Source organism: Cetorhinus maximus, chromosome 10 (assembly GCF_964194155.1).
Source record: "Cetorhinus maximus chromosome 10, sCetMax3.hap1.1, whole genome shotgun sequence".
In the NCBI taxonomy this organism is placed as follows: Eukaryota; Metazoa; Chordata; class Chondrichthyes; order Lamniformes; family Cetorhinidae; genus Cetorhinus; species Cetorhinus maximus.
The window spans coordinates 129,556,133-129,578,322 of NC_135888.1; the positions used below are offsets into that span (position 1 = coordinate 129,556,133).

Sequence of the window (22,190 nt, forward strand, 5' to 3'; positions counted from 1 at the left end):
TGCTTCCCCCTCCCCCTCAAACCCACTTCCTACCATCTCCACAACCTCCCTCCATCTCTTTACTCGTCTCACTCAACCTTGCCCCCTCACCAGATCCTTCAACCTGGTAAGCTAGTAAAACCCCATCCCCTTAGAACGTGAACAAGATATTCACCCACAGAAGGATCTGCAGGCAATCCCAATGTTGACCTCTCCCTGCATCTCCTTTTCTAACAAATGTCAGCAGACAGTGGTCAGGAATAGGAAACCTGGCTGATTTTCACCCCTCTGTAATCCTGAAGCACTGAGACCACCTGTGAAGATCAACTAGCTCTGCAGGGGGCCAGGAATCAAATGTTCAGCAGGAATGACTTACTGATCAACTCCAGAAGGTAAATTCATGTGAAAATTTAAACATTATAGTTGATTTTTATTATTCTAGAAACTTTTAACAATATAGTGTCAAACATTTGTTGTGGCTGCTCCATTTATGGCTTGCTTCTGTTTGACTTTAAGTCAGCTGTTAAGTACACTCCGCACTGAAGGAATCATAATGCATTAACAGAGACATATAATTCACCTTTACAAAAACAATAAGTAAAATGATGTTACAAAAATATATATAAAATAGAAAAATACAAACTGGACTGTTTTCACCTTGTTCCAATATGCTGTCCTTTCAGGGTGTATTCATTTACTAAGGATTGAAAGTGATCAAAATATTTTCCCCAGTGTATATGCAAATATAGATCCACATTGCAGAATCTGGAACGGAATTGAGGGACCTTTGGAACAGAGATCAAAGTTGGTGCCCGACAGAACGGAGTTCACATTCAAAACCAGAACTACACTTGAAAATCAATAGAAGAAGAAAATGTTGGAAATGCACAGTAGGTCAGGCAGCATCTATGGGTAGAGAAACATGTTAACATTTCAGATCAATTACTTTTTGCCTCCATGAACAGATGCTGCCTGACCTACTGAGATCTTCCAGCATTTTCTGTTTTCTTTTCAGATTTCCGTCATTTGCAGTCTTTTGCTTATCTTTGCTACTAAGTCCTTATGCCTTTAAATCGTTTCCTGCATTTACCAATGTTCTTTACTCTATGGGTGCAAGTCCCCCTTCTTTATGGATGGTGATCAAGACCAGAAACCCTGGCTGACTTTTACTTCCCAGTCCAATACGCTGACTGAGATTTGCTAACTCAGGCCAGCCCAGGGATAGAACTTGGGGACTTCCTGGTCTGAATATTACCAGCTAGCCCAATGACCCACCGAGACTTTGTGACTATAGCGCTAATATCAGGGGATATTCTGAAATAAATGAATGATATTTACAGGCATTGCATCCCAGGAATGGCTAAGGATAGAAAAATTAGATGCTGTTTGCGGGCAAATTCTGGCCACTGTTCCCTACTGAATTATAGCAGATGGAAGTTTGACTCCCGGTTAAACTCATACAAAATGCCCAACATCACTGCAGAAGCACCTTCATCTCGCGGAATGCAGCAGTTCAAGAAAAAGACCCACCATCAACTTCAAGGCAACAAAGGTTGGGTGATAAATGCAAGGCTTGCCAGTGATGCCCACATCCAGAGAATGATTTTTTTTTTAAAATCCCCTTAGTCTTTGAGCCTTGAAGGAACTGTTAAGAACTCAGTTTTCACACAATCACAAAAAGTATACAGATTCTTCACCTGATATTCTATCTTCCCATGTTCAACATGGGACAAATCAACAATAAGAATTTAAAAGTAACTTCAAGAAATCTGAAATGGACCAAGACAATTGTACAGTCAAGTGTGACCAAGATTGGAACAATTACTTGCAGGAATGAACATAAGAACAGAATGAGGCCATTCAGCCCTCAAACCTGTTCCTGCATTCAATAAAATAATGGTTGTTCTTTATCCTAACTCTATCTACCTGCCTTGGCTCCCTATCCTATTATACCTTTGTCTAGTAAAAATCTAATCAATCTCAAATTTAAATATATTAATTGAGTTAAATTCCACTGCTTTTGTTGGACGGAGTTCCACATTTCTACCACACTTTGTGTAAAGAAGTGTTTCTCAATTTCCCTCCTTGGCTTAATTTTAACATTTTGTCCTCTCATCCTAGAATCCCTATCTACTCTATCAAATCCTTTCAAAATCCTAAAATCCTCAATCAAATCATCCCCTTAACTTTCAATATTCCAGAAAATACAAACCTAGATTATGTAATCTTTCCTTGTAATCTAAGCCTTGGAGCCCTGATAATATTTTGGTACACCAACCTCTGATGGTACTGAGATTGAATGAAATATCACTGGTGAGGAAAGCCAATTTACTTCGAAAGGGGTGCATCACTTGTTGAGCTATTCCACACGCAGTGACTATATGGAAGTGTCCTAAATCAAGACACGAATTAGAGGGTTGAGAAAAGGCAGGCGTGCATTGGCTTGACATAGCTCGACAATATGTCAGTCTTGGCTCGGTGGATAGCACTCCCACACTGTCAGTGAAGAGGTTGTGAGTTGAAGCCCTACTCCAGGGTTTCACCTCGGCTGATACAGCCATGCACTACTGAGGGAATGCAGTACTACCTGTTGCTCTCTCGGTTTATGGGGCTAAGTCCAACCCTGGACGATGCTTTCCAGCTTCTTGTGTAGGTGTCAGACCAAATCCAATGCTTTCCTCACGTGGCATTTACATAAACACACACATTCTTTACATGCTGGATAGTGATCAGCAGCAGGAACAATAGTGGTTCTTCCCTCCCTAGCCTGGAGTATTAAGGTGAACATGTACCACCTCTTCGATTAAGATGAGCTAACAGCACAAGATGACTTTTTCATGAACTTAAAACCAGCCATGAGCAAATAGTGTAATAGGATCCAAAGACGAGACTCGTTGACAAGTCAACATATCATCTCCGACAGCAGGAAAAAAAATTGCACTTTAAAACTGCATTTTTTTTGATAGAAATGAAATGAAAAATGGGCTAGTTTCACAAGTAAACTGGGTAAATCAGAGTTTCCCATTACCCAAGAATGGTTATTTATACTGCAGGGCTGATTGGTCTGATACTGGCACTTCATTCAAGCATCCAATCCTGACCAGAGACAGAGTAGAGCTGATCATTGATATAATCCCACCATTTAAAATGCAAGATGCTTTTGCACAGGTCACAAAGGGCTGTAAAGTGTAAGAGATTTGAGGGAATCGTTGTGAATCAGACTCGGACTATGATTAGCTGTCACCTCAAACTGTAACGTAGCTTCTGGATTGGAACTGAATTGAAATCCTGTTGAATAATCTGACCTTTCACCAGTGAAATTTCTGGGTCATTGGGCACAGGGAATAAACCAGTGTATTCACACGTCGAGGCACTGCATCAAAACACTAAATAGTTTCATAGTCTGCCTGAGTCTGGCTCTCGTAGTAGCACTCTTTTTTTTAAGATTGTCTATAAAACTAAAACCTTCACCCATAAATAACAAAGACCCTGGGTTTCTCTTCAGTGAACACTGCATTGTCTGTGTTTTCTATAAGGATGTGCTTGTCATCTAATTTCAGCATAGGAGTGACGCTGACTCCCTCTTGTGTCTTGAGTGTCTTTGGCAAGTTCTTCAGGCTGAAATTCAGGTCTTTAAAGACATGAAGCATGAAGACAGCAAGAGTGATGGTTCCGAAGCCAGTGATTGTGCCTACAATGTCGATTGCAGACATGCTGTACCACTCTTTGAACAGGATGACAGAGGTGGTGATAACTACAGTGGTGAAGAACACATAGTAAATAGGGTAGACCACTGAGGTGTTGAAAATGTCAAGGGATTTGTTCAAGTAGTTGATCTGGGTGATGATGGAGGCCAGCAATGAGAAGATGAGAATCCAGGTTAATGGGTGTTTATGCACTGGGAGATTGGCGAAGCACCCTCGGATGGAAATGTCGATCCCTTTTACAGAGGAGACAGAGAAAGCACCGATGAGGGAACAGATGGCAATGTAGACCAGGACGTTGGTTTGTCCATGTCTGGGGGCCGTGTAGAAGATGAGGAGGAGCACTGTGATCAATAAGAGGCAAGCAAACGCCAGGAATCCTGCAGGCACAAAACATTCATTCATTAACCTTGCCTGCCTAGTGTGAACATGCCATACTTCTCCCATCCCCCACTCTCCCACCCATCCTCCAATTTCCCATCTCCCACTCTCCCACCCATCCCCCAATCTCCTGCCCAGGGAGAAATTGTGGCTTTAAAAATTGACAGGGTTTTATTTTATTTTTGTGCTCAGTGAGGGGGGAGCCTTGGGGAATTGAACACCTTCAGGCCCTTGAGTGTGAACAGCTGGCAGACCAGGTTAGGTGTCCCACAGGTTAAGAGGAAAGTAAAGGGCTCTAGTAGTGTAGTGGTTACTTATTGGACTAAATTACTTCACTCAAAACAGTTGTGAATCTTTGGAATTCTCTACCCCAGAGGGTTGTGGATGCGCCATAGTTGAATATGTTTAAGGCTGGGAGACAGGTATTTGGTCTCTTAGGGAATCAAGGGACATGGGGAGCCGGCGGGGAATTGAAGTTGAAGCCAAAGATCAGCCATGATCATACCGAATGGTGGAGCAGGCTTGATGGGCTGTGTGGTCTACTCTTGCTCCTATTTCTTATGCTCTAATAATCCCAAGAAAGTGAGTTCAAATCCTACCAGAGCAGTTTGAGAATCTGAACTCAGTTTTTTAAAAATCTGGAAATTAAAAAGCTGGTATCAGTAAAAGTGACCATGAAGTTGTCGGACTGTAAAAACTCAACTAATTCACCAATGTCCCTTGAGGGAAGGAAGCCTGCCGCCCTTACCTGGTCTAGACCTATATGTGGTTGACTCTTAACTGCCTTCTGAAGTGGCCCAGCAAGTTCAGTTTGTATCTACCAATGGTTTAAGGAGATGACCCACCACCAGGCAATCATAGATGGCCAATAAATGCCAACCTCACAGCGACACCCACACCCCATGCATGAATTTATAAGTAAGTGTAGCCCCCCCCCCACCCCACATCTGTCCCAAAACTAACCTGGTTCTTTGAGTTTCAGTGCCATTTCTTCCAGTGTTTTCACCTCCTCCTCTTGAGGTGCATGAATCACCATGACGGTTGACCCCAGAATGCAGAACACACACCCCAATTTCCCCAACAGATTCAGTCTCTCTTGCAGGAGGTAGGAAGACAACACAGCACTAGACATGGGGATGGAGAGGGAGGAAGGGAGAATAAGGAAAGCAATAGTAAGGGATTCCAAACTTCTTACTGGAATAAACAAACAACTAGGCCATCTCCAGTTTGGTGTGGAAAAGGTGGGGGGTGGTGGAAGAGTATAGAGTTGGGGTGTTGTGTGATGGGACTGTAACATGTTGGGGGGGTGAGTTGGGACAGAAGGGAAATTATTGATAAAGGTACTTCAGGGAAAGTTTGACTTATTTGCAGCCATTCTTATCACTTCTACACGAATGGGCAAGTACCAGCGCCAAGAAGAGAAATTGTGGGCCCTGGTACTTCTCCCGTTTCCAGGCCCCAGCTAACCCTCCCCCTCAATCATGCATGGTATTTTTCCTCCTTTCAAGATTTACCCAGTTTTCTTTACTTTGAGCTCTTCATGCTAAATCATAGCCTCCATGTATTTCAAATGTTTGCAATTTTTATTCATCCATTGCTGATATCATGCTAGCGTGGTTCAGTTTTTATGACAAGAAGTGAATGTGCTGTGAGAGTCTTTTTTTAAAACAAATGTACCTAAGAAACTAATTGGACCTCGTACACACCTCCCCCACTCTCAGGCCCTGGCCAGCACTGAGGGAGCGCTGCACTGCTGAAGACGTCATTACACAGAAGCCTGTTTTAGGGTGCTAGAAAACAGAAAGATGGTAGGATCAATAACAGGCTTTCCCCATCCAATTCAATTTCCTTTAATTTAACCCTCCAAGATGCACACTACACCCATTTATTGAGGAAATTTACCCCTTCAAAGAGAGAGGTAAAATTACGGATTAAGATGACAGCTGTCTGTATCTTTCAATTCATCCTCAGGACAGAGGGAGGTGGTGGCATAGTTGCATTGTCACTGGACTACTGTTCCAGAGACCCAGGGTAATCCTGTGGGTGCAAATCCCACGGCAGATGGTGAAATTTGAATCCAATAAAAATCTGGAGTTAAGAGTCTGATGATGACCATGAAACCATTGCCAATTGTTGTAAAAACCCATCTCGTTCACTAATGTCCTTTAGGGAAGGAAATCTGCCATCCTTACCTGGTCTGGCCTACATGTGACTCCAGACCCACAGCAATGTGGTTGACTCTTAAATGCCTCCTGAACAAGGGCAAGTAGGGATGGGTAATAAATGTTGACCTAGCCAGCGACGCCCACATCCCATGAACGAATATTTTTTTAAAAACATGGATGTTGCTGGCAAGGCCAGAATTTATCGTCCATCCCTTATCAGTTGGTTGTCTTGTCTGCGATGGCTCCCACAATGGATTTCCTGCAACATTCACAGTCTACTTGTATAAACATCTTTTACAATAGTAAAATGTTCCAAGAGGAGAATAACCAAACACAAATTGGTATTGGGCCACAATTAAAGATGTTACGCAGCAATGGCCCTTTGAGATATCGGATGGCAATGCGCTGTTGTGGACCTGAAACCTAGCAAGGGGTCAGAACCATCAGGAGAGAGGTGTGGGTGGAAAATGGAGAAGATGGGGGGAATACAAATGGAAATTCTAAAAAGGCAGGATTGCATTTGCGCCATTTTTGGCTGGTTGGGCCTACCTGATCAGGACGCTGAGCGCTCCAAGCGGAGTGACAACTGTTGCAGGAGCAAATGCATATGCAGCAAAGTTCATTGCTTCTCCAATGCCCACTGGAAGAGACAAGACTCTGAATTAGTACATTGTTTGACATAAAATATCTTAATTTATGCAGTGCCACCTTTTTATATCTTTAGAAAAATTGTTTTGCGGAAGTAGGCAACATGGGCAAGACAGCATTTATTGCCATCCTTAGTTTCACTTTGAGAAGGTGGAACCGCTGCAGTCCACATGGTGTAGGTACACCTACAACATTTTACGATGGAGTTCCAGGATTTTGACCCAGCATCAGTGAAGGAATGGTGATATATTTCCTTGTCCTTATAAATGGTAGAGGTGCTGTCGAAGAAGCCTTGGTGAGTTGCTGCAGTACATCCTCTGCTGCCACCGTTCACCAGGGGTGAAGGGAGTGAATATTAAGGGGTGGATGGGGTGCCAATCAAGCAGGCTGATTTGTCCTGGATGGTGTTGCTCTTCTCAAGTGTTGTTGGAGCTATACTCATCTGGTCCAGTGGAGAGTATTCCAACACAGTCCTGATCTGTGTCTTGTAGGTGGTGAAGAGCCTACCCAGAATCAGGGGAGTTACTTGACACAGAATGGCCATCCACTGACCTGCTCTAGTCGCCACAGCATTCCTTAGAGTTTTAAGTACTTTCTAAACAACAACTTATATTTATATAGCCCTTGGAATATAGTAAAACATTCCAAGGTGTTTCATAGGAGCAGTACCAAACAAAATTTGACACCAAGTCACATAAGGAGATATTAGGACAGATGACCAAAAGCTTAGTCAAACAAGTGGATTCTAAGGAACGTCTTAAAGGGGGTGAGAGAGGTAAGGAGGTGGAGAGATTTAGGGAAGGAATTCCAGGGCTCAGGACCCAGGCAGCTGAAGGCACAGCCACCATCAGTTGTGAAATTAAAATCAGGGATACACAAAAAACCAGAGGAGTACAGAGCTCTCAGGGTTGTAGGGCTGGAGGAGATTACAGAGATAGGGAGGGGCGTGCACATGGAGAGATTTGAAAAGGAGGATGAGAATTTTGAAATTGAGGCATTGCCGGACCAGGAGTCAATGTGGATCAGAGAGCACAGGGTTGATCAGTGAACGGGACATGGTGTGAGTTAGGATTCAGGCAGCAGTTTTAGATGAGCAGATGTTTATGTGGGGTGGAAGACAGGAGGATAGCAAGGCACCAGTGGAATAGTCGAGTCTACGGGAAATACATGCAACATCTTAGCAGGATAACTAGCAATATCCAAAGTGCCTTCTGCCACAAAGTTGGTTACTAGTGCAGACTAAGAAATAAGTCGCTAAAACTAGTGACATTCAGTAGATTTGGTTACCGATTGTTGTGATCAAATTTGGGGAAATTAAAAGGATTTGTTAGTTCACTCTCTCATTGTAGCATCCAGCACTAGTGCTATGCAACTTTGCATTGAATTCAAACTGACTCTTTCAGTTCCGGTTAGACATGCCTTAGATTAGGCGTAAAAACAATTCACAAGAATATCAATTCAATGAATTTAAGCTCCTTTCTTTTAGCTATGTATAAGATTTACGTCATGTTAAATGATCTGCAAGCCAAATGCATAAACATCAGCATTTCAACCCTTGATACAAATGATCCACTCAAACATAACAAATAAAAACCCAAGGATTGCCGAGGTTATAAAAACCCAAATAAATCAATTCAACAGGGAAGTTATGAAACAATTCTTCACACAAAAAGTGGAAGTATGGAAATCTCGACGAGAAAAAAGCAGTTGATGCTTTTTTAAAAAATTTCTTTCATGGGATGTGAGCATTGCTGGCTAGGCCAGCATTTGTTGCCCATCACTAATTCTCCTCGAGAAGGTGGTGGTGAGCTGCCTTCTTGAACAGCTGCAGTCCGTGTGGTGTAAGTAGGAAGGGAGTTCCAGGATTTGATCCAGCAACAGTGAAGGAATGGCGATATAATTCCAAATCAGCATTATATGTGGCTTGGAGGGGAACTTCCAGGCAATGGTGTTCCCACGGATCTGCTGCCCTTGTCCTTCTAGATGCTAGAGGTCACGAGTTTGGAAGGTGCTGTTGGAGGAGCCTTGGTGAGTTGCTGCTGTGCATCTTGTAGATGGTAGACACACTGCCAATGTGAATTTTTAAGGTGGTGGATGGGGTGCCAATCAAGCATGCTGCTTTGTCCTGGATGTTGTTGGAGCCGCATTCATTCAGACAAATGGACGATATTCTATCATACCCCTGACATGCAGCTTGTAGGGGGTGGATAGGCTTTGGGGAGGCAGGAGGTGAGTTACTTCCCACACAATTTCAAGCCTCTGAACTGCTATTGTCACCACAGCATTTATATGCTTGGTCCAGTTCAGTTCCTGGTTAATGGTAACCCCCAGGATATTGATAGCAGGGGATACACTTGACCCTTGAGTGCTAACCACCCTGTAAAACTCCCAGACCCTTTCGAAGATACTTAATCAGGAGGTTGGAATGCCTGACCCCCAACAGAGGGAAGTCAGAACTCCAGCACTGAAAAGACTTTTCCAGATGAATTTCAAATCCTCCCAAGTCACCTAAACCTTCCCAAATCCCAGGGCCAGACAAGGTCCTTGTGGACACCCTGTCCGGGGTTTAAATCATAAAAATACAATGCAGCAGGGAACTGCCATTTCCCCTGCTTGCTGTGTGTCTGACGTGCCAGTATAAATGAGAGAATGCATGTATACTTCTTCACTTCCTCTCTTTCCTTCTTAAGACTACATATATATTAAAAAAATAAATAGAATTCATTTTTTCTCCAATGGGGGAGGCGTGTCATGATCCAAAGACATGAAGGAAAAAAATATATATATATATCTACGTCACCCTGGCTACTTTATAAAATTATTAATTTCTTCTAAAATGGACAAATGGTTGGACTGATAAAATGGCCACCACTAACCACATGATGGTAGCTCTGGAAATTTCTGAGTAGTTTAAAAATGGACAAAGGCTAACACATCAAACCGCTGGAATGTAACACTGCCAGCATTGTATAAACACTCCAGCCAAGCCAACACAAATGATAGTAGACGAGACGTCTGCATCAGCCAGCTACGGACAAAGGCAAAGGTATTTGTGACTCATCTCCAATGTTGTGCTAATGGTTCTACAGTTACCTGCTCAAAACACAATGGGTTTTAACAAGAGGCCTCATTAGCAGAATAGTTCGACCTGAAACCGCCCAGTCACATGACCGAGACTTGAGGTGTTTGAATTGCTTTAATTATATAGCCTTCAGATTCCAAATTCAGTCTGCTGTTTAACATCCGACTGGCAAGCCATTTGGAAACAAGCTCTGGCCAGGTTGGACAACTGGCCCCCATCTAACCTGACTCTGTTTTGTACTATCGCCTACAGAACTGATTCAATCTCTGTGTGCCAACTTCATCTTGGGACATCAAACTCACCGGAAAAGCGAACCTTACACCACCAATCCTCAGCCACCCAAACTCTGTAGAAGAATTCCTCATTAGACTTAGATTCTGGACTCTGGACTCACATGAATACATAATTCTTATTTTTATCGCGGTCTTTGCCCTGAACCCCTTTCTATCCCTATCCCTCTATTGTATGAATGCAAAAAGACGTGGGCATTGCGAAACCCCTTCCTGTGTTTTGAATGTGTAAAACCCCTCTTATTTTACCTTGAGTTTGCTGTGAGGTTAGTGAGAGGGTTGGATCACTCCAAACCCGAAAGGTTGGAGAAAATATTCCGCCACTTATAAAGGGGGAAATCAAAAATCAAAAACACCTTTATTTATGGATGGGTAGTAAGTGGAGAAATCAGGGCTGTTCTAAATTAAACCCCCTCCTATCCGTAATGAAGGAAATGAAGCTGGGTCACTGTTCAATCATGATCTCACAGAATGGCAGAACCGGCACTGTTGGGCTGAATGGCTCCCTCCTGTTCCAATGCAAATCTTAATCTGGTTCCTTCTGTTCATGAGACCGCTGGCCTTGCCCACCAATCATGGAAGGCTTCAAGCGTAACACTGGGCACCATATGATTCCTCTCCAAGGCCCCACAGACACACACAAATCCCCACCTGAATTGGGACTAACCTGAAAGCACCAGCAGATAAGGCTAGAGGTTACAGAAATAGTGAAAAGACAGAACTAGAGGCTGTGCATTTGAATGTATGTAGTATTCGTAACAAACAGATGAATTGGAAGTGCAAATAGAAATAAATATATATGATCTAATAGCCATTACAGAGACATAATTGCAGAATGACAAAGACTGGGACCTGAATATTCAAGGGTACATGACATTTAGGAAGGACAGGAAGCTAGGAAAAGGTTCTGTTAATTAAGAATGACATTGGTACAATAGAGAGAGATGACCTTAGTCCTAGAGGTCAAAATGTAGAATCAGTTTGGGTAGAGATGAGAAATAGTAAAGGTGAGAAGTCACTTGTGGGAGTGGTTTATAGGCCTCCTAGCAGTAACCACATTGTAAGACAGAGTATACAGGAAGAAATAATGGGGTGGTTCCAGCATCCGCAGTATTTTGCTTTTATATAAGTAATGGGAGTTTGTGAGAAAGGTACGGCGATAATCATAGGTGATTTTAATTTACATACAGATTATGGAGAGAGATTGCAGAACTCTCAGAGGTACAGAGGGATCTGGGTGTCCTGGTACACAAATCACAAAAGGTTAGTAGGCAGGTACAGCAAGTGATTAGGAAGGCAAATGGAATGTTGCCATTTATTGCAAGGGGAATGGAATATAAAACTAAGGATGTTTTGTTGCAGTTGTACAGGGCGTTGGTGATACCACATTTGGAGTACTGTGTACAGTTTTGGTTTCCTTATTAAAGAAGGGATATAAATACATTAGAAGCAGTCTAGAGAAGGTTCACTCAACTAATACCCTGGGAAGGGGGGGATTATCTTACAGGGAAAGGTTGGATAGGCTGGGCTTGTATTCATTGGAGTTTAGAAGAATAAGAGGTGATCTTATTGAAACATGTAAGGCCCTGAGTGGACTTCACAGGATGGATACTGAAAATATGTTTCCCCCTGTGGGAGAGCATAGAACTAGGGGATACAGTTTAAAAATGAGGGGTCTCCCATTTAAGACGGAGATGAGAAGAAATTTCTTTCTCTCTTTGGGTCGTGAATCTTTGGAACTCTCTTCCCCAGAGAGCAGTGGAGGCAGGATCATTGAATAGTTTTAAGGCAGAGGTAGATAGATTCTTAATTAACAAGGGAGTTGAAGGTTATCAGGGGTATACAGAATGTGGAGTTGAGGCCACAATCAGACCAGCCATGATCTTATTGAATGGCGAGCAGCCTCCTAATTTGTATACAATGTGACAGTAAGATCACCCAATGCTACAAGAGTTAAATATCATTGCAGAGGATTTCTAGAGTTAATGGATGCCTTTTATAACTTTGTAAGAGAGCCAACAAGGATTGATTACAAGTAATAGAGAAAATCAAATCTCCAACTCAAAGGTGAGCGTGGCTTTCAGACTTTTCAAAGGTTGGTGAGGCTTAAAAATCCCAAACAAAATCGCCATTTTTTTTTAATTGAACCAACTTGATGCGCTGGAGAAGTTTTGTCAGAGTGACCCTGGCAGCTGTGAATACGACCAGGGGAGTGGAGAAACAGTTCAGTTCTTTCGTGGAGGCGATTCCAAATGCAATATGTTAATGTGCATCTGTGCAAAGCGAAGGTAACCAGCATAAAGGCTTCTGCCTGGTTGAACATGACTGCAAAACAACTCAAAAGAATAAAGATGACTTTTCATAGAATAATACAGAACAGGAGGAGGCCATTCGGCCTATCATGCCCAACATGGATTGAGACCATGAAGGAAAATGGGACAGAATTAATTAGTAGGAATGCCAGCATGTAAAAATGGCAAAGTGACAAAGAAAAAGTTTGAATTGAATATGGTAAAAGAAGTGAAGGATAATAACATTATATTAAGAGAAAGCCAAAAATGAAGGGTGGAGTGAAGCCACAGAAAGCGGGATGGGCGAGAGCAGGGCAATTGATGCTACATAGGCTGCTAAAGTGCTAAATAAGTTTTTTGCCTCAGATTTAGCTAAGAAGAAGATAGAAAACTATCTGATCTGGAAATGGAACTAGAGGGTCTTGCAGAGGTGAGTTGTGCCAGTCTTCATATTGTGACCAGTGTGTTTGAGAACTAAGGTGAATAAATCACAGGAGCTGGAGTCGATTCAATCAAGAATCTTTAAGGAAGTCATCATAGAATCTTACAGAAGGAGACCATTTGGCCAATTGTTCTGGCTCTTTGAAAAAGCTTTCCAATTATATCCATTCCCCTGCTCTTTCCTCATAACCCTTAAATGTTTTTGCTTCAAGTCTTAATCCAATTCCCTGTTGAAAGTTACTGTTGAATCTGTTCCTATCACCCTTTCAGGCAGCGAATTTCAGATCATAAACAATTCACCACATGATTTCTTCCGAGAAGAGGCAATCATTCAGCTTGCCACTCCACTCGAACCTCCCCCCACCTCGATGCTGCTCCACGTTTCATGCCGGGTCTTCCACGCCCAGCTTTACCAGAACTGCAGAGTGCAGTGTCCCTCTATGAGTTCCGTCGCAGTGCTGTCAGGGGCATGTCAGGGCACACCCCCCTTTTATGGCACTAACTGCTGTATGGTAAGTTTAAAGGTTCATTGTGAATGTCAGTGAATGGATGAATGAGTGAATGGGTAAGGTGACAGGGTGGGTAAGGTAAGTGGGTGAGGTGGCAGGGTGGGTCGGAAGTTGTCGGATCGGGTAGGATAGTCAGGTCGCGGGCTGGCCAAGTCGGGTGGTGGGTACAGGTCTGGTCAGGGGTAGTTGGGGAGTCGGAAGGAGTGATTGGGGGGTCAGTTCTGGAGTTACTCAGGAATTAGTCTAGGTTTTTTTCTGTCTAACATTTCCTGGGTAATTATCCAGGTTAGTACATTGGAACTGTACAAAGCTTCTGACCCTAACTGAGTCAGAGACGTTCATGGAGGGAGTCCTGGGGAGCAGGGGAATTGCCCATCGGAAGCTGAAACTTCCCAGGCAATTTCCACAGAGGTCAGCACATCAGAACTTCCACAGGGTCCCAATGCACGTCTTGGTCGTACGGACAGTATCCGACGATCCGGAGACCAGAGATTTGTGCCATTCTATCACATCTCCTCTTTAGCATGAAAGTATAATATGAAGCATTTTGAACATGTTTACATTCAAACAAGAGTGCCTAAGATTTGGTGGAATATTAATTTCAACAATTCTTGATTACACACTGGGACATATTGTTCTCTAACAGAATATGGCCTTCTCTTATTTCAGTAAACACTGACAGTAGCATTCACCTGTTCTCCAAGTTTGTTACTTACTTGTTAGAAGGCCAGCCCACCACATCCAATCTTTCAGGTAACCATGGCCACCGTCCCCTAGAACAGACAACAAGAAGGCCAAATACAAAGTCAAGGCACAGTGCTTACACAACTGCGGATCATGTAGCTCAGAAAAATGCAGTCTAGAGAGAACCTCATCTTGATTAAAGAAAGCTTGCGATTCTGCTAATATTCATCCCGAGATCAATATCACTAAAAACAGCTAATCTGGTCATTGACATGTTGCTGATTGTGGGAGCTTGTTGTGCACAAATTGGTTGCAGCATTTCTCTACATTACAATAGGGACTACATTTCATTGGCTGTAAAGCACTTTGGGATGTTCTGATGTAACGAAAGGTGCTATATGAACACAAGTTCTTTGTTTTTTCAGGAAAAAACTGCCAGGTATTTGCCAGCAATGGGCCAATTCTGTGCTGTATTATTCCATGATACCCAGCAGGTCAGTCTAAGAGTTTCCAAGAATTACGGATTAATCTCCAGAACACACCTAAGAAAATAACATAGGGGTGTTAAACAAGAATGTGTTTCTGTCAATTTTCTACAAATATTTTTAGAAGATATTAAAAAATTAGATACGGAGAAGGGCTTTTTAAAATTCATTTGTTAAATTTTGGCAACACTGCCTAGACCAACATTTATTGTCCATTCCTAATTGACCTCGAGAAGATGGTGGCAGAGCCGCTTTCCTGGGCGGGATTTTCCGGTCCTGCCTGCCGGTGAGATCTTTTGGGGCTGCCAAAGTCAATTAATTGTTTGGCTGACTTGCCACATCGTCCGCAGCAGGACCCACTGTGCTGGGGTCAGAATTCCCGGCTCTTGATTCGCTGACGTCCATGTGGTGTTAAGAAGGGAGTTCCAGGTCTTTGACCTAGCAACATTGAACTATCGGTGATATAGATCCAAAAGATGGTGTGCCACTTGGGAGGGAATCTTGGTGCTGGCGTTGCTTTTCCTATGTGTCTGCTGCCTTGTCCTTCTAGGTGATAGAGGTTGGGGGTTTAGGAGGTACTGTTAAAGAAACATGGACAAGTTGCTGCAATGCACCTTGTAAATGATACATGCCACAGCCACGATGCATCGGTGGTGGAGGAAGTGAATCTTTAAGGTGAAGAATGTGATGCCAATGAGGCAAGCTGCTTTGTCCTGGATGGTGTCTAACTTCTTGAGTGTTGTTGGAGTTTCACTCATCCAGACAAGTACAGAGTATTCCATCACACTCTTGTCTTGTGCCTTGTAGATGATAGAAACACTTTGGTGCGTCATGAGCTGACGCGCCACAGAATTGCCAGCAGCTAACCTGCTCCTATAGCCACAGTATTTGTGTGGCTGATCCAGTTAAGTTTTTGTTCAATGGTAACCCCCAAGATGTTGATGATGGTAATGCCATTGGATATCAAGGGGACATGGTTATATTCTCTCTTGTTGGAGATGATTATTGCTTGGCACTTGTGTGGTCTGCATGCTAATTGTCTCTTCTAAGGTCAAGGATGAATCACCTGCAGTGATGCCATGGGAGGTTGAAAAGATTGGCCTGCAACACCTACAAACAACCCCTTTGCGCTAATGGAGAGCACTCTCCAATTCCTATTAGCTTCAATTTTGCTAGGGCTCCTTCCTGCCACACTTGGTTAAATACTGTGTTGATGTTAAGGGCAGTCATTCTCACCTCTGGAATTCAGCTCTTTTGTCTATTTTTGAACTAAGGCTATTATGAGGTCCAAGTGGTCCTGGCAGAACCCAAAATTAGCATTGGTGAGCACAGGTTATCAGTGATTGAGTGATGCTTGATAGCATTGTCCATGACACCTTCCATCACTTTGCTGATGATCAAGAGTAAACTGATGGTGCAGTAACTAGTCGGATTGGATGTGTCCTGCTTTTTGTCCTGGACAATTTTCCACTTTGTCAGGAAGGTGCCAGTGTTGTAGCTGTACTGGAGCAGCTTGGCTAGGTGGAGCACTACAGCCAGAATATTGTCCAGGCCCATGGTCTTTGCTGTATCCAGTGCCTTCAGCCATTCTTGATATCACATGGTGTGATTCAAATTGGCTGAAGACTGGTATCTATGATGGTGGGGAATTCAGAAGAGAAACCAATGACAGTGTCTGACTGACAGTGAGAATCATGGAGTTCAGTAGTGAGAAGACTGTTCACTTTCAGTTTAGCTGTGGGGAGACAGGGCACTGCAAGGATGGACATGTCGGGTGACCAATGGTGAGAGTACGGGGACAGGAGGTCACATAATGAAACCTCCAAGAATACAGGGGTATGAGTGAATATTGCCAGAAGGTGGAGGAGATCATCTTGTGTATAGACCTATCCTCATCCCTCCACGAGTGGCATGTTTCCTGAGGACCTCGAGTCAATAACCTGCAACAAGCATTGTCCAAGGGGCAGTGCAGAGGAAATGCTGCTCCATCTGACGGGCAGCCCAGAGGGAGCACTGCACTGATGGGGGGTGCCATCTTTTGGGTGAGAGCAGACTGCCTCACTTTATCAAATGGATGTTAAAGATCCCTCATCCACTGAATGGAAGAAGAACAGGGGAGTTCTCCCTAGTGTTCAGGACCAATATTTATCCCTCAATGACTCACAGATGATCTGATCATTATTAATTGACTGCTGCATTTCGTGCATTATGACAGTGACTACACTTCATAAAGTGTACATAATTTTCTCTGAAACACTTTGGGACAACCTGACATGATGATCGATGCTGTACAAATGCAAGTTCTCTCTTTTCTGGTCTCAGCAAGTCTAGAAACCAACTGAACAAGCCCGCATGGACCCTTCTATGGCCAGTTGAAGGGGTAACTAACTACACTATGAACAAAAGTGAGAGGGACTTCCTCCATCAGTCCTGAGATGTAAAAAAGGGGGTGGGTGAAAACTACTACAATCCCCTTACCTGCTCTGGTACCACCTATTTGAGCCAAACGCAGCAGCCCTTTCTTCTTTAGAATGACACTGATACCGATGAGGCAGCTGGAGAAAATGGCCAAGGCCAGGCCAATATAAAAATCAGGAGATCTCCCCTCTGGATCCATTGCCAGAGATGCATTCAGGGAAGAGCTGGCTAGATCCTTCACATGGACAATCTGACACAAGGCCTCACAGGAAGTCGAAGGACACATCAATGTCACATATGATCCTGTAGGGAGAGCAGAGCATGGTTGAGAAAGCTGAATCCAGGAGGGTTTCTTTCACACTTCATCCTTATTTCAAGAATTTCCAACACCGCCCCCCCCGACCCCCACTTCTCACTTCACTCTTTTGGGTCCTGCTGATGCAGTTTCCTTCAACATCTGGGCCACTTCTCAGTTTTGTGACTTTCATCCCCTTGTATTCTAGCCTTCAAGGTGTAAAGGCCAGCATTCCATTGGTCATTTTGATTATTTTCTGTAGCTGTTCATGACATTTTAATGAGCTGTCTACCTAGATCCCCAAGTCACTTTGGATCTTCACCATTCTAGCTTTTCACCTTATATCACAATGTTGTGTGCAAATTGGCTGCCACATTTCATACAACAGTGGTTAAACTTGAAAAAGCACTTTGGGATGTCCTGAGGTCATGAAAAGCATTATAGGAATGCAAATTTCTTTCTATTATTCATTCCTTGGACCTGTTAAACCACGAGCAAATCAGGGAAGAAGATGCTGCCAAAGTCATAGTGAAGTAGGAAGTAATTTAGATAATGAATGGGTTAAAAATTGATAAAGAGCGGGTGTCAGAATAGCTGGCTGTACCTAAAGTTGATAAGTCACCAGGATTGAAGATCTGAAGATGATGAGGAAGAGTGGAAATGGTGGAAGTACACCCCATGGTTTTCCAATCCTCCTTAGATACAGAGGCCTAGAGAATTGCAAATGCTACACCCTTGTTCAAAAAAGGGTGTAAGGATAAACCCAGCAACTACAGGCCAGTCAGTTTAACCTCAGTTGTGGGAAAGCTTTTAGAATTGATAATCTGGGACAAAATTAACAATCATATGGACAAGTAAATATTAATTAAGAAAAACTGACAGATTTGCATGAAGAACCCTATTGTTTTAAAGACTAACATTTCATGGTCTTTATGATTTATTTTTGTAGCTGACCACCACACTTCATCTATCAATGTCTCTTTGTAATGTTATGCTCTGCTTTCTAACTACTCACTGCTTCCATTAAACCAGGAGCAGTCTATTTTAAACTTGGAGCAATCTACATTAAACCAGGTATTTTTAAACCATTTCATTCAATAAACCATGAACAATACAACATATAAGAAGGCAATTCCACCCATCTTGCCTCTGGTGGCATTTTGAAAGAGCTTTTGAAAAAGTCCGATTCCCCTTTTTCCACTGCAAATATTTCTTTTTGAGTATTTATCTAATTCCATTTTAAAATTGATTCATGAATCTGCTTCCACCACCCTTTCAGGCAGTGCATTCCAGACCAACTTGCAGCATAATTTTTTTTTCCTCCAGCCATCCCTGGTTGTTTTGACAATCATCTGAAATTGGTGCCCTCTGGTTCCTGGGTCTCCTGCAGTTTCCACTTAATTACTCGGCCACAACCCTTCAAGATTTTGAACATCGCTATCAAATCAATTCTTAACTTTCTCCACTTTAAAAGAGATCAACCCCAATTTCTCCAGTCTCTCCACATAATGGGAGTCTTTCATCCCTGATACCATTCTAACAAATCTCCTCTGCACCCTCTATAAGGCCTTGACAACCTTGCTAATGTGTGGTGTCCAGAATTGGTCACAGGATGGGCATATGTGTTCTGTATGGGTTTAGCATAATGTCTCAATAAACCAGGAGCACACCCCCTCTTAAACCAGGAGTAGTACTGAACCTGCCAATCCTAGTCACCTTGTACATTTCTGCTCAGAAGATGAAATCCTTACAAATTCTGTCTCCCAGGGTGGAAAGTTTCTCCTGGCCCTTCCCCAGCCCTGATTAGGGGTTCAATCCATTCAGTTAGTGAACTCTTTACCTTCTTGTCCCATTGACATAGCTAATTTTAATTATCATAGAATGTTGCTATCAATAATGTTCAGCACTTTGCCTTTTCACAGCTCCTGACTGCGAAATCCCTCCCAATTTACTCCTCCACCCTAGCCAATCTCACTCCTCCACCCTACCTCCTGTTTAAACTGTGATCCCAAACAGGAGACAAACAAAAAGTTTTTACAAAATTGTTCAGTACTCTCGAGCGATCGTCTCAAGCAGCTTAATGTGTCGGTCGGAGGTTAACCCAATAAATTTGGGATTACACAACTTTAAATACAGTTAACAAATTAATCCACTGAACAAAAGTTCCAAATAGAGATTGTTCCCCCCATGCCTAGTCTGCTCAAGTTCAGAATCAGGTGTCCAAACGACAGTCCGCTCTCAAACTCCACAAAACTTGCCCCCAAAACCTGGTTTATCCGACCAGAGATTTACATTGCGTTTCTATGCGTTGTTGAATGATTTGCTGTACTCACCCTTCGAGCAGTTGTGTTCTGCCATGACGATGGCTTCTTCCATCGTTTAAAGCCTTCGTACAGCTTCTCATTAAAACAGGAACACAGAACAAGCTTAGTCTTTGTCTCGGGGAGCTGCACTGCGAAGTCGCCCTGTGCTTCACCTCAGCACCTGTCTAAAAGAACCACCCCCTTGCTGATGTGTCACAACCACCTTCCTTAAAGGAATATGATTCCTTTCTGTTGACACTCGCTGCAGCCGTAGCATCAAATTTCCTCAAACTGGTTCTGCAACCGGCCACCTCGGCAAAGTCAGCCTTTATGTGGGGTAAATAAACATGGAAATGAGACAGTAATGAGAAAAGCAACTTTAGGTTTTGACTGAAGTTGAAACTTTCGGTCTTACCTGATATGAGGAAATGCATTACAAAGATTTGAAAAATGTTTCATGAGAACAACGCAGATTACACGCAGGGCGATCATTTCAAATTCTGAAGGTGTGGGTCAGGTTCAGTAGTTGAAGGGTCAGTGTGGATAGAAGATTAAATGTAAGATTGTTTTAAAGGTAATTGGCAAAATAACCTGAAAGATGACGAGTTATTTACTCAGCGTATCGTGGTCTGGAATGCACCGTCTGAAAGGGCGGTGCACACGCATGAGTAACTTCCAAAAAAGGGTTTTGGGTAAATATTTGATTTGTAGGGCTCTGGGGAAAGAGTGGGGAGAATTGGATCACTCTTCCAAAAGCCGACACAAGCACGATGGGCAGACTGGCCTCCTTCTGTGCAATATCATTCTATGATTTGTGTGTAATTCTCTGATTTAGCACAGAAGCAGGAGAAACATTCTCGCAGAGAGTAGTTTCGAAGCTTTGAGATTCATTCCCGGGATTTGTGGGTGAGGCTGAAACTGTCAACATTTAAGATTAGATTGGAGAGGCGGGTGAAGCAAATGGCAACAGACACATCCTGACCACTCACTCAGCTGGCCAACTGCGACACTCAGCCCGCACCTCACTGCCACCTCTTGTCTTTGACGCCTGCCATAGACTCCTGTTCCCTGACTGCTGTTTCCATTTCCCTCCCTGGCAACCATCTAAAATTTGAACTGATTGTAACCTCCATGTTGCGTTTGGCCCTGAAATGAGCTTCTGACCACGTGTCACCAAGATCATCTAATTCCCCCTCTGTAAAATTGTCTGTTTTTGTTTTGAAAAATACACTTTATTCATAAAATATCTGGAAGAACATTACAAAACATTTCTAAATCGCCATCAGATTCAACTTTTACACATGGATCACGAGGTGCTTCAATACAATCAATGAATATTACAATCATTTCAATATGGTCATTACAGACAACCAGACAATGGTATTGGAGTTATCAGCATACATCATGTTGCACTCTGAAGTGCTTCAGTACAATTATAATACAATTAGTATTCAGTGCATACATCCATTGTGAGCTGTACAGCCCGAAGGGCTCTAAACAATTCCCAGCCCTTCGGTGCACTGTGGCAGAAAGGTCTTAGACAGCGACCTTTCCCCATTGCGCCTTTGCGACGGCTGCCCCAAGCTTTAGTGCATCCCTCAGCACGTAGTCCTGGACCTTGGAATGTGCCAGTCTGCAACACTCAGTCGGGGACAACTCTTTGCGCTGGAAGACCAACAAGTTTCGGGCAGACCAAAGAGCGTATTTCACCGAGTTGATGATCCTCCAGCTGCAGTTGATGTTTGTCTCAGTGTGTGTCCCTGGGAACAGCTCGTAAAGCACAGAGTCCTGTGTCACAGAACTGCTCGGGATGAACCTCGACAGAAATCACTGCATCTCTCTCCAGGCCTTCTTTGCAAAGGCACAATCCACAAGGAGGTGAACAATGGTCTCGTCCCCACCACAGCCACCTTGAGGGCAACATGCAGAGGGGGTGAGACTCCTGGCGTGTTGGAAGGATCTGACGGGGAGGACCTTTCTCACCACCAGCCAAGCTACATCTTGGTGCTTGTTGGAAAGTTCTGGTGATGAGGCATTCTGCCAAATTACTTTGACAGTCTGCTCGGAAAACCATCCCACAGGATCCACCCTCTCCTTTTCCCGCAGGGTCTCTAAGACGTTACGTGCCGACCACTGCCTGAAGGACTTGTGGTCAAAGGTGTTTCTCTGCATAAATTTTTCCACGAGGGACAGGTGGTCCGGCATGGTCCAACTGCTTGGAGCGTTCCACGGCAGCGTGGCCAGAACCATCCTTCGCAACACCGGGGACAGGTAGAACCTCAGCACGCAGTGATACTTGATGTTTGCGTACAGAGGATCTACGCACAGCTTGATGCAGCCACACACAAAGGTGGTCATCAGTATGAGGCGATGTTGGGCACGTTTTCCCCCCCCTAATCTAGAGGCTTGTACATCACGTCCCTGCGGACACGATCCATTTTTGACCTCCAGATAAAGTGAAAGATGGCTTGGGTGATCGCCATCGCGCAGGAGTCTGGAATGGGCCAGACCTGCG

The 22,190-nt window shown here is 43.4% G+C and overlaps 1 protein-coding gene across 1 annotated transcript; it reads right to left on the reverse strand.

The window, feature by feature from the left end:
- Positions 1 to 372: 372 nt before the first annotated feature.
- LOC144686011 (magnesium transporter NIPA2-like) lies at positions 373 to 20,056 on the reverse strand. The gene is made up of 6 exons (XM_078551131.1): positions 19,706 to 20,056; positions 17,138 to 17,380; positions 14,207 to 14,263; positions 6,779 to 6,869; positions 5,028 to 5,188; positions 373 to 4,063 (listed from the first exon to the last, which is right to left on the reverse strand). The coding sequence occupies exons 1-6, from the start codon at positions 19,746 to 19,748 to the stop codon at positions 3,447 to 3,449; spliced, it is 1,212 nt and encodes a 403-aa protein (XP_078407257.1). The 5' UTR covers positions 19,749 to 20,056; the 3' UTR covers positions 373 to 3,446.
- Between the last annotated feature and the right edge of the window lie 2,134 nt (positions 20,057 to 22,190).